General features: G+C 34.3%; 1 protein-coding gene across 4 annotated transcripts in view; it reads right to left on the bottom strand.

The window, feature by feature from the left end:
• Positions 1–3,111: 3,111 nt before the first annotated feature.
• Positions 3,112–13,475, bottom strand: part of LHX9 (LIM homeobox 9) — a 22,103-nt gene continuing 11,739 nt past the window's right edge. For 2 of the 4 annotated variants that reach the window (XM_011931689.1, XM_011931688.1), the window contains 2 exons: positions 9,201–9,403; positions 6,863–8,002 (listed from right to left, as the gene is read on the bottom strand). In XM_011931689.1, coding sequence (XP_011787079.1) covers positions 7,745–8,002; positions 9,201–9,403 — 461 coding nt within the window. In that variant the 3' untranslated portion in view covers positions 6,863–7,744. Of the gene's footprint in view, positions 5,089–6,862; positions 8,003–9,200; positions 9,404–13,475 lie in introns of those variants that run through there. The other 2 variants (XM_011931690.1, XM_011931687.1) reach the window with 2 other exon arrangements.

Raw genomic sequence — 13,475 nt, 5'->3', positions numbered from 1 at the left:
GTCTGTCCTATATAACCTTTTGTTTCTGCTGTGCCTCTTTTAGTAAATGAAGTAAATTATACTGTTCATTCCAACAAAAATTACCTTTTTTGATGTGGTTGTTTATGTTGAACTATAAGCATTTGCCAAACTTTGTTGAACAGAGAAGTTCAAAATGGCAACACAATTCCAGTAAAAAGGAAAGTTATGGCCAAGCTCAATAAAGAAAGTAACCTAGAAAGACCCCCTACTGCATTAGCAGGGAGACTTTGGGGAGCGTAGCTTTATGTTAGGCTAACAAAAAGTAGGCCTATTACAATTACAATACCTCAACTGAAGAAAAATTGCCATTATTTTACCTTTTTCTTTTGCTTTCAATTAAAAACTGGCTTTAGAAGAGATGAGCCTTCTTTCTTAAAAATATATATCTTTCTATGGGTGTTAGGATGAAAATATACAACACACATACATACACAGGCTGATGATGCTGAATTTAAAAAGAAAACTAGGGAAATATATCAGAACCCTTGGAAATATAAACATCTTGTCAGTAAAATATCCAGACGGAGGTGGGGCGTGGTGGCTCACGCCTGTAATCCCAGCACTTTGGGAGACCAAGGCGGGTGGATCACGAGGTCAAGAGATGGAGACCATCCTGGCCAACATGGTAAAATCCCGTCTCTACTAAAAATACAAAAATTAGCTGGATGTGGTGGTGCACACCTGTAGTCTCAGCTACTCAGAAGGCTGAGGCAGGAGAATCACTTGAACCCGGGAAACAGAGGTTGCCGTGAGCCGAGGTGACACTACTACACTCCAGTCTGGTGATAGAGTAAGACTCTATCTCCAAAAAAAATAAATAAATAATAATAAAAGAAAAAAATATATCCAGAAGGAGACCTCAGAATCTGCACTCAATAAAGTAACTAGGTAATTGTATTTATAAAATAAACTGTCTCAATTTATACTACAAAAGTAATCATCACGTAATTACATCCTAACATTTTGGAGGCTTTTATAACTCTTTAAAATTCATGTGCAGTATTTGGACCAATCAGGTAAAACGTTACAAATATTATATTTGCAATTACTTTCCACTATATTTTTCTTCTGAAAAACTACTCTGTTTGCAGAATTCAAGCAGCTTTGGCTGCTTGAAATCCTGAAATACCTTTGTGCTTTCAAAAATCACACTTCATAAAGGGCATTTATTCTACAGAATTAAAGTTTACTGAATAATAAATATACTTTAAGTGATGCAAGCTGTCAAAACCCTTGAATGTTGAAGTTAAAGCTGATAGCCCTTCATAATTTGTGTTGCTTTGGAAAAGGAAAAGAAGCAGAATGAGAATGATTAAGTAAAGGCAATTCCACCTTCCAATTTCTTCATCTTTGCATATTTGTCATAAATAACAATTTAAATATCCTCTAAGGTTAATATTTTCTGATTTGATATGAAAGTACAGAAAAAATTAATATATTCAGGCATAATATGAGGCAACAGAGACTGAAGCATCTTATTTGTAGCAAATTTTATTTTCAAATAACCATAAAAGGTATCCAATTACTCTTCAGGTTAATTTATAAGATCATGCAAAATGTAAACAGAAAGTTCCAAAAGAAAAAAATGTTCCTGACAATTCTAATATGTGAGGGAAAAGTACACAGAAATATACACCAGGAACTTTCTACATATGGCTAATATCTGGATCTTTATTCTTGCTTGCTTTTTGTTATCTTAGCACAAGATAAAATGTAATGCAAAGAAGCAAAAAATTAATCCAAGGGAGGAGAAACTTATTGATGTGATACATGATAAGGGGAGGGTTAACTATGTTAATATTCACAGAGAAATGTTGCAAGTAGGGAATGATGTTAGATAAAATTATCTTATTCTGCAACACAGTTAAACAGAAATTTAGTTGTGGCAATAACGTTACTACTTACATCATAGTCATAGACTTTTCCTTGAGTATCATGCACAGTTCCGAAATTTCCCTCTCCCAACCTCACCACCCGCCCCCCCACCCCCCCAACTGCCAGGGAACCTCATAAAATAAAATGGAAATTTTCCCAGAGGGCATTTAAAACAATATTTTAAGTTAGAATTATAATTTATTTTTAAAATAAGGTAAATCATAATATTAGTCTGAAAATAAACTGTTGTGAGGGCAGAGCAAGTATTATTAAAATGTTTAAAACAATAGCAAACCATTAAACAAAACTTCCTATTTTTGACATTGACTGGAAGCAAAGGGCTGTGGCTTTACATTAGAGGCATTTTATTTATATTAATATTGAGAGTTTGTTCGCAATTACTAAAAACAGAAAATATATCTAAAAGGCCAATCCAGAGTTTATCTACATATGTGGTTTCAAAGAAAATTCAATGATATTTCTTCAATTTGGACTAAGTCCTACTGTGCTTATTTTGCCCTGTTGTGGAAGAGACTACAAAATGTTAAAGCTATGGAATGAGCTCAAGAGTACACGAACTCTCTACAAGTAAAGCTAGCTTTGTTTATAACATAGTTAAAATTTAAATAGCAAAACTTCATACAAAATTAGGTGTTTATATTTATTTTTTACAACAGTATTATCCCTAATATTCTCTTTAAGAGCCTAGAATGACATGATTCCAAATTTCCATTCCAGAGCTTCCCAGTTCTAATGCTTTCCACCACAATACGCCTTGCAGTCACACTGCAACAGAAAATGAGATGATATTTATATGTGGCTAATAAAAAACAATACTTTGACTCCCAAAAAGGGTTATTATAAAAGAATGTATGGTAGTTTCCACTGGGATTTTGCTAAATAAAGCTATTTATATTTTAGGTGATGAAAAATCACCTAAGTTTTAAAAGTGTTTGCTTTGGGTCCTTTATTATGGAGTTTTATCCTTATTTGAGGTATCAAAAACCTACCCACTATGTAAGTCAGTATTAAGGTGGCTATTCAACCAAAGCGCACAGACACTAACTCTCAGTGAAGCTTTTTGCCCAAGATCAATCTGCCAGAAGTTAGACTAACCCAGGCAATTGGGAGGTAGAAGCTATGAAAATTTAGTGCCCTGCTCTCAACTAAGAGGTCCACATTTTTCTATTCCACACCGAACTGTAAGTGTGCAGTTGCCCAGACTCAAAGACTGCTTTACATCACAGTAAAGCACAATAGACCTTACAACTCTGCCTCACAGGCTTTCTCTTCCCACTCACATAATTAGTACTCCTTTCTCTCTCTCTCTCTCTTTTTTTTTTTTTTTTTTGGTTTTAAAAAATGTGCCTGTTTCAAATTTGTATTATTTTTTTCAGATGTCTAATTTCAGTTGTGTTCTTTCCCTCTCTGGTCTCTTCCTGCATTTCACATACCAGACAAATATTTAAAGGTCTGTAAAACCAGGCGAAGTTCCAAAATACTTCTAAATGAAATTGCCATAGGTGACAGAACAGCGAAAGAAGGCAAGACTGTAGGGCAAAGATTTGAATAAACTGGCTGGAAATGCATTGGAAAATCTATTTCAGCTGCTATAGCTGTGGATGAGGTTTCAATGAGGCATAAACATTCAAGTTACTGACTAAACCAACATGATTTGTGATCACTCAAAATAGTCTACTTGTCATGGTGCATTGCTTTTTTTTTTAGTAGTAAGTTGCTCTCTCTTCTTTAAAATTTTTTCTTTTTAGCATTCAGGAAATGAAAGCATTTAAGAAAACATTCAAAATTCTGAGAATACATGTACGTGAAATATTTAATGTCTGTCATTCATAAAAGTTACATCATTTACATAGGGTTCATTTGTATATAATAAAAATTTCATCATAATGAAAAATTTTCTGGAAATTATATGTTAGTTTGTTTAACATATGCTTTGGATATACAGCTAAATAGGAACAGCTAAAAATTTATTCTTCAAATATTCCCTTTAACAATTAAAAAAACCTCATTCCTAAATATTTGTCTGTCTTTCCATTTGCTTTTTTGTTTGTAATAATCATATGTAACTTGAACTATGCAAAGATTGGATCTTTTTATAGTTCAGAATATATTTGTATACTTCAATAAATTTGTTCATTGCATAGCAAACATGTAAACTCACATAGGATCTATAAATTTTACCCTAGTAATCTAAAAAAGTTGCTGAAATTTTACACAATAGTTTATTCTAAGGTTTATTTTGTTGTAATTTGGGTTCACTTTATTTTTTATTTGTAATACATGTGGCAATTGAATACAACAAATGAAAATAAGTCATGAAAAGGTAAATCCAAGTAATTTTATCCTAGATTACCAGAATTTAATCTCATTATGCTGTTTGTATTTTTTCATTAGTATAACAAGTTGTAAATGTACTGTGCTGCCTCTTTAAGTGTTCAAAATTAATTTCAACAGCATGTGTTTAACATAAAGTTAACTATGTTTGCATCAAATAAATGTTTATTAATGAAAGCTATTTATCATACAAGAAACAGCAAAGATAAGTCATCATACAGAGGTGTACACTAGAGGTGACATATGGAAAAGTGCATGCAGAGATTTCTGTTTAAAAAGGAAGTAATAAACAATAGTACTAAAATTACTGGGGTTTGATCCCTATACTCTTAAATGGGTGACAGCTTTTCTTTGAATTTACAGTTGGAAAATGCCATTAACAGGACTAATACACATTAGCAAGCAGGTGAAATGAATGTTTTGGACTTTATTTTACAACCATTTGTGCTTGACAAATGTGTGAAATTTTTTTCAATAATAATTTTTTTCAAATATGGGGTGGGCATATTACTGCCAGGTTGCTCTGGTTTTGTACATGGTTTATCTAACTTTGTTTAAACCACATAATTTCAGGCCTTCAGTTGTGTTAGACACCATAAAGAACACAAGTTTTGTTAACATTCGGTAAATGACATTTAAGTCTCTCTCTCTCTCTCTCTCTCTCTTTTTTTTTTTTTTTGGCTCAATAAATTTTTTAATGTATGATTATCATAACCTAATAGTGTCTTTGTCTTCACTGCAGTGGATTTCCGATCAAACTTTTCCCCTTCTTTTAATACTTTAGGGAATTTTCAAACGTCGGGATGTTTGGCTGTAATGCCCCAAGATTTGTTCTCCCTGAAAAAAATCATAGTGACAATTTATTAACTACAGAGCAACTTGGCTTTTAGGGGTCTGCAATTTCTATTTAGATTTACAAATATCCATTTGTGCTCAATAGACCTAACATGAAATCTTAATCATATTTAAGGTTTCTTTCCATGCAATTACTTTATATGCTAGTTAGCCTTTTTATTCTAAAAATTGGACTGAGTCAAATCAGTGGGGCATTACTTTTATTATAAGCAAATATTTTCAAAGGTATTTCTAGGTTGAATTACATTGCATGTGCAACAATGTGTAACATTTCATATGAATCAGAAGTTTGGAAATCTAAAAACTATTTGTATGTTTAAATATTTCTAAAAATTTTGTATTACCATTGAATAGCTTTTATATAGATGCTGGGACACATTAGTACAGTTAAAACTTAAATAAAACTGATGGGAAAGAAAACTCCTTAGATTCAAAATGGTTTATTCACACAAATTTAATAGGATATATCACAATTGTTTGGTCCATAAATATTTAGGGGAAATAGTTTCTATACAATGCATTTATCAATAAACAAAGAAACATGGACAATTTTGCTAGACCACTTACTGTACTATAAACACGAAGCTCAATATATAAGATTATTGAATTTATCAACTATATCTGAAAGAGTGCACAACTGCTTTCTATGACATGTTTGTCCCCTCTAACAGGATACACCATAAAAAGAGTTTCAGAAATAAGAGGTAAAACAGTACAAAACTAGTGAGGTGTCAAAAGGGCTTAAAACAGTTAATTTAACAAACAACACATATATCCTGATTTTTCACAAACTTACTTCCAAGTTATATCATAAGGCACATAGGAGAACTGAGTTATAATTAGTCTACTTAATAAAGTAGATCTATAGTACCATATATTGTTCTGTCAAAGAACAAAATTTATAAGTGTCAATATTTTACCTGTAAAAGTGTATTAATAAGATCTCAGCCTTACCAAGGTTGTTTGGTCTGGTTAGTGGTAAATGCCCAAAATGTAATAGAAATATGAAAAGTCAAGATTTAAGCTCCATATAAGATGATAACCATACTTGCTAAATATATAATGGCAATCACACCTTTCTTCTGTTACAGTGTTAACTTATCTTCCATCATCTTTTTTTTAAAAAATAAGCTACTTTCTGTGCTAATTTTCTAAAGACCCTGAGCAAAAGTTACAATAATGCACTTTAATGTGGGCAGTGAACTGTCAATATGTAACCACACATTTATACAGCCAGAAGGACACCTTTAAAATCTATTAAATAGCCACTTCGACCACCAAAGGAGATTTAAGGGGTCCAAAAAGTGGAGAATATGTGCAAAGTTATTCTTAACAATCCACTAAAGCAAGACATATATCTTGACTTCTTTTTTATTTTTTTTTAGGAAATCCACAATCTAATTGGTATTTAACTACAACAGAAGCGTAATAGATGAACATTCACCACTGCCCAGACCATTAAGATTTTAGCTTAAATTAAAAGAAAAAAAATACTACTGTAAACTAGGAAATATATTCAGATCAGCATCCACAAGGCTTCTGAGTTTATCTACTTTAAGACTAATAACTTCAAATCTCCACTATCAGAAAAATTATTTTCAATACATAAGTCAACCTGTGTCAAAATAAAATAAAACAAAACAAAACCAATTGTTGGTATAAGTCTACCAGGCTGGGTATTTTAAACATTATTCATAAAGAATGCCAGATACAATATCATGGTACAGCTGAAGCCAATTAATAGAGCTATTAATTAAATTATACTGATTTTTTTTACTTCTTAAAACATTATATTTTGCTTATTTCCATTTTCCCTGGGAAAAAAAGTAACTTAGAAAGAATGGTTTCCGAGCTACTGATTTTAGCTTTAGGAGGTTAAAATTATGGAATGTCAAAATCTATACGGAATTTTCATGGATACACAGGGAGATTAAGTATTTTTCAAATGTTGAAAAATAAATAGTCAAGTAAAAAGTTTTTAGAGTTGTACACCCCTAAGAGAAGGAAAAGTCACATTCCTGTAATAGATTTCTCACCTAATTAATCATTACTATTTTAAATGTCTGTAGTTAATGCTTTTATTTCATCATATTCCTCACTTGAATTAGCAGTTCAGGTAAGAAATAGAAACACTAAAAACAAGTTTTCAATTTTAAGATTTAAAAAATGTAACGTTTTCAAAACTCCATAATCACACATACAATTGCAAGATTTAAGAAGTAACTAATTAATTATCTGGTTCTTTATTAACCTAATCATTTAACTGGGAATATGATTATTTGCCCATAATAATACCACTCTTTTTTTTTTCTTCGAGATTCTGGAAATAAGTAACATACAATTTTAAGAGGCACTTACTAGAATTATTCAAAAACTCTCCTTACCAACTGAAAGACCTAATTAATTAAAAAAAAAAATCCAAGTACACTTTGTAGACAAAATATATTCACTTAAAGGAGACAATACTGTAAACTCATTTGCCAAGTGGCTGCAGATGCTACACACCAAGCTGTTATTTTTATTCCCCAAATATCTTGTGGGTTAGAAGAAAAAAAAAAGTCTTGTAAATAATAAAATAATAATAATTAGAATAATAATAAAAAGAAGAGGAAGAATTAAAAAAAAAAAAAAACCAATGTTAGAAAAGGTTCGTTAAGGTAGTTTGTGAGGGGCTTCCGGATTCGTGGCTGTCCATGTTAGAGGTCACGGATGTCACTACAGTGATAGTGGGATTGGTCAGGTCTGTTAAAGTGGTCGCAGTGCCGGGTGGAGTGAGAGCTCCGCTGTCTGCTGAGGGCGGGGCCGGAAGCGACGTGCCATCAGCTTTATCAACACCCCCATTCTCCTGCCGCAAAAGGTTCCTTCTGAATTTGGCTCGTGCGTTTTGGAACCAAACCTGCAAACCAATCCCAATTGATTTCTTTACCGATGTTCATTTTTATATTTCTTTTCTTTCTCTCTTTTTCTTTTTCTTTCTTCTTTTTTTTTTTTTTTTGGATATATGTTTCTCCTTTTAAATATAATTGTTTGTTTTTCTTAGGAGGAAAGGGGCTTTTTTTCCTTTCTTTTAAAACAAAGTTATTCAAGTAACACTACGGATTTATTCTCTCTCAACTGCACTTATTCCATCCTGTAGCATTAACGAGTGCCACTTGGAACAACTGATGCTTAAGCGGATATACCATGGAAATGAACACATGGTGATAAAGAGGGGGAAATACACGATGATTCTTCAACTGTTATAATAACTATTGAGAAGGGGCAGGGCCATTGAAAGTATGGCAAAGTAAGAATCACTCATATGAAATGGACATCACTGAAACAGACTTCAGGCCATTCGTGAGCTCAAAACACGGTATATATTCTTCACACAGAAAAAACTCCCAGGGTCACAGACCTCAAACAGCCTGAAACTGTTTAGCAGAATTGAAAATGCCTGCTATTTGTCACCAAGAAGTGAGAGAAGATCACAGGTGACTTACAGCAACCTATTATAATTTCATTACTTATATGTTCTTACCATGATGAGTTTAGGAAATCAATTGGACAGCAGAACTAACTTCCAGTATTTTGTTTTTAATTATGGTTTGTTAAGGCAGGAAAATACTTGCTCCAATTGGCTGCTGAAACACTAACCATACTTTTAGCTTTTCAGGAGTGGAAAAAAGGCTCCACCTGAATTTGGAAGGTGAGTGAGGCTGCCAAAAGTTTGCCGAGTTAACACAGTGCCAACAGGTCCCTCTCAAGTCTGTTCACTGAGCATAATATTAATGGAAATCTATAGAGCCACGGCCTGTGCAAATAACATCACTCACATTTGCACAGCAGTGAGTCAAGCTGTGCTGCCTTTGGAGGGCCCATCTCCACATACGTAGAGAGAATGTGGCTGTATTTAAAAAGACACTGGGTCTCTGTTTGGGAACCCTCCAGGAAGCCCCTGCAAAATCTCAGAACATCCTCTAGGGAGATAGCTAAGATAAACTAGTAAGAAGCAATACAGGAAATAACTGCATCACTCCAACCAGGGAAGAGCACTATTTTTACTGGCAAGGGGAAGGGATATGTATGCACAGTCAATGATGCACGTGTCTTACCTGCAAAACTCTTTTGGTCAGGCCTGTTTTCTGGGCAAGCTGCTTGAGGTCCTTGGCATCCGGATTGTGGTTGATGGCAAAGTAGGATTTCATGGTCCGGAGCTGGTGATGCTTGAAAGAGGTTCGCATGCGCTTGGTCTTCTGTGAGGGTGGATAAGGCTGCTGGTCCCGGTCCAAGTGGTCTGCCTCATTCTCATTACAACCTGTTGCAGTAACAGTGAACAAACAACTACTCAGTGGAAATTCTTGCATTAGCTGACATGATGGCAGGCTGTATGACACTGCTATGGTAATAAAGCAGCAGTGAAAAATGCTGTCAACCCAATTATGAGTAGTATCTAGACAAAAAGAAAGAAGATAATTGCTAAAGTAAGCTGAACTTGTCTGTTAATGCAGATACAACCAAAGTTTATGCAATAGAAAAATATTGGTTAAATCCTCTCTTTTGCTTAATGGTTGCTAGAAGAATTTGAGAATATGAACAAACCCTAAGTAGTAAAGTGGGAGTGAGAGAGACCTACGAGAGTGAGAAGAAGAAACCCTTTTCTAAATAGTTATTTGTACCAGCTTCCCATTGCCCACACTCACAGTGTTTTAAGACTCTACCTTTTGTCTGTATTTCTGGAATGAGACACACTGTCTGAAGGTACTGCTTTTTGTCATGAGACGTAGAGAAACAAGTATTACCTCTGTCTCAAGTCTGAAAGTTTCTGAGAGCCCGCCAACTAAGGAAGCATCTAGGTCAGTTCTAATGGTTAGCCTTTTCTCATATTCCTAGAACTCTCTCAGTCAGGAAAAAGTTAGAAAAGGCTGAAAAAGGAGGAGAAGTTAGAAATTTAAAATTTGTGAATTTCTTATATAAACATAAGAATATTATTTGTTTCAGCTTTTAGCTATGACTGGTTAACGCAGAGCTATACCAGAAAGAAAATATGTTTCCCCTGGAGTGATTTTAATAAATATTTCTGAAAGAGAAGGAGCCCAGACCTCCCTTCACACGGTTCATGCCTGAAGCGCTCCCCACAGCTCACAGTTGAGAGACACTGATGGTGCTTATTTCTAGGCTCAGATCTTAGTCCCTTTTGCTCCAGATGTGTGTGAGTGGGATGTGAGCTGTGCCCCTGGCTGGCCTGGCAGAGAGAGGGCGGCATTTTCTCTCCCCTTACAAAGACTTTCTTAGCACCAAGGGCAAAACAACCCAGTCTTTGAAACCAGCCAGAAAGTCATTATCCCCAGGATGTAAAGCTGCACATTTAAAGGGTCATTTCCAAGAATCTACTGGCTCTGCATAGGAAATACAATTGTAAAATGAAAACATTTTGTGAAATATTTACACAACCAACTTTAGCCAACTTCACACATTAAAGTGCATGGCAATTTTTTTTCTTTAAATTCTTCCTTCAGATAGTTATATAAATTTAGATCTAATCATCCTGCCTTGTACTGCTTTATAATAGAAAATCTAAAACCAACCTGACCATGTCATTCCAGGGAGAAAGAAACTTGAATCTTAAAAAAGGGAGGCATCCCTTAATATTAGCTCTTCCAATCTGCTTAATAAAATGTTATCTGCCTGGTAGGCTCTGTTTATAATTACTTTTTAAAAACTATTCAGCAAATCAGCATATTTACAGAAATAGAGAAGTTTTGTAGTCATCAACCAAGAAGTCAGCCACATATAAAACTCACTTAATAAGAAATTCCTCCTAATGTGAAAAGACTAGATACAAACAAATGTCTCCTTTGTTTGTATTTCCATAAGACGCATAAGTAGGAGGACACACTTGGCAAAAGAACAGGTGAGTCCATTGGAGGAAATGACTATACCATATTCACCTTTGGAGCTCAAGAAGCATTCAATCAAGACGTTGGGCCTTTTGTTCATCAGTAAATTACAAGTGGGTATTAATGCAAAATTAAATCAACTTGAAGTAGAATCCAAGTCAGATATACACATTTGAATGTAAAACGTAGGCTTCTTAAACTCCACCAGAAAGGGTACCATATGTCCAGAGATAACAGAAAGAGTATGCATTACATTTTATCGCATTTTGGCCCAGTGGGGATATGTCAAGTTCAAATATTCGACAGAATTGCACTTTCATATCCTCAAATGGATGAAACAGCATCTCTATGACCTACTATAAAACTATACTTATCTCCAGTAAACTGAGCCATATTTCATAACCAGATTATAAATATACCCACAAAAAATAGTCAAAGAGGCACACGTTAGTCATCGGAGGGTTCTTCAAGTAAGATTTCTCTCCTATCATATGTAACATGTAACCTTTCCTGAACAACACATCAAATTGAATTTTACACTTGGGACAGAAGACTTGGTGTTTAAATAATGCCCTTGGCCGTCTTTCCCCCATTCCACACCAGGGTAATATACACAAATGAATATGATTCCCAACATGACTATATAATCATTAGTTCTTAAAATGAAATTTATGAAAAATAATTATAGTAAAATTTAATGAAATTGCTTCCCTGAAAATGCCTTCTACATCCATTATTGCTGATTAAAAATTCAGCAGAGCCTTTCAGTGTGTTTTAAATACAGTTATAGGCCCCGTTTCCACACAAAATACATAATCCAATGTGTAAGGAGACAGCTTGTTGGGTCTTTATTAAACAGATATTACTATATATGATTTTCCTGTGACGGGTTATCTCATATTATGCAACTTAATCGAGAAACCTATTTCTTCTACAGAGTAACAGTGCATTATCTGGTATTATTTATGTTTAACTACACATGCATTATATAACTTGCAAATGACTGTTTCTCCAAGGCCTGTTTCTATAGCTATAGGGGATTTCCCCACTCCCCGAATTATGAGATGAAATGATAACTCTTAAAATTGTCTTAAATATCTACCTGTAAGTTCACATATAGTATTATAAAGTTAAGGAGAAGATCTAAGTATTTTATTTCCAGTCACTTACGTGATGGTCACCCATCCTAAAGTGAGTGTCTGCTGTGAAGGTATGTAACCTTCTGAGAATTAACTGATCCCTGGAAGACCACTAGGGGTCAGTGCCAGGCTAATTTAACCACCAGGAACCTTAAAAGTTTGGATAGGAAGAAAGGACTTAAGGAAAGGATATTTTGAGAAGTGGCCAAAGTTTAATCTCTCAATTAATGTTTAAATTACACAAATAAGAGCTTCCTATCCTAAATTAAATCTTCTTCTCATCCCTAGAGGGCTTTATTTCAAGTTACAATTTCGGGTAAACTTTCCATGTCTCTTTCTAAAACATTTGCCTGATTAATTTGCACAGAGGTATAAACGAAACTAGGGACATTCTCATTAAAAGACATTTGCCCTATGGCAAGCACTAGCTGGCTTTTGCCAAGTTTCACATCTTCTCTGAGATTCTTTGAATCACAAACATGTTTTCTGCACATTTTGAAAACCTATTATTATGGAAATTATACTTAGTTTAGTATAAACCTTACCCTTTATGAGACTTGTTTACATTTAGTGTTTACATTTAATGAGAGATGGCAAGATAAAATCCAAAGAAGGCTAAAACAATGAGTTAAACTGGATTTTATTTTTTACATGTTAACATGTGTTTAATTTGCTGAAGGGTTTCTTTCCCTAGTTTTGTAACAAAGTGGCATCAGATTCACAAGCACTGTTTTAAATGATGGCCTGATTTCTGGTCAGGAATCTTCAAACCAATTCCCATAGATAATTTTAACCTGATCTTTAACATACATATACTATTTACTAGTATCTCTGGGAAAAGTCCAGAAAGGATGGAGTAGATGTTAACTAAGAGGCATCCAGTTTGTAGTGGTGCAAGGTACAAACTCTTCGGGCTAAGGGGGCCTCAGCAATTTTTCTCTCCTTTGGGAGCAAGACAAAAGTGACCTTCTCCACAACAACTTGTAGCAGCATTAATTTGCAAACTAAAGACCTAAGGGGCTCCAAAGGATTCTTTTATTCTTCTTAAAAATAAATTTGTACACTCTAGTTATTTTCAGAGAAGTAAAATAATCTAAATGCTACTGTTCTTAAAGTTCCTTGGATCTAACATGAAGTAAGATCCAAGGCAAAATCAAATTTAGCTAATTAGATTAAATAAATAATAAAAAAGTGAGGCTTACCTACTGTTTGGCTAGAAATCTTCACCCTTCTGGACTTTATCCGGGCTAAGAGATCCCTTCTTTCCAAAAATATCTCGCTAGTTGTGTATGAGTGGCTCTCTCTCTCTCTCTCTCTCTCTCTCTCTCTCTCTCTCTCTCTCTCTCTCTCT

The sequence above is a fragment of the Colobus angolensis genome, unplaced genomic scaffold (assembly GCF_000951035.1).
Source record: "Colobus angolensis palliatus isolate OR3802 unplaced genomic scaffold, Cang.pa_1.0 Scaffold91, whole genome shotgun sequence".
NCBI lineage: Eukaryota > Metazoa > Chordata > Mammalia > Primates > Cercopithecidae > Colobus > Colobus angolensis.
This window is presented reverse-complemented; position numbering and strand designations above follow the sequence as displayed.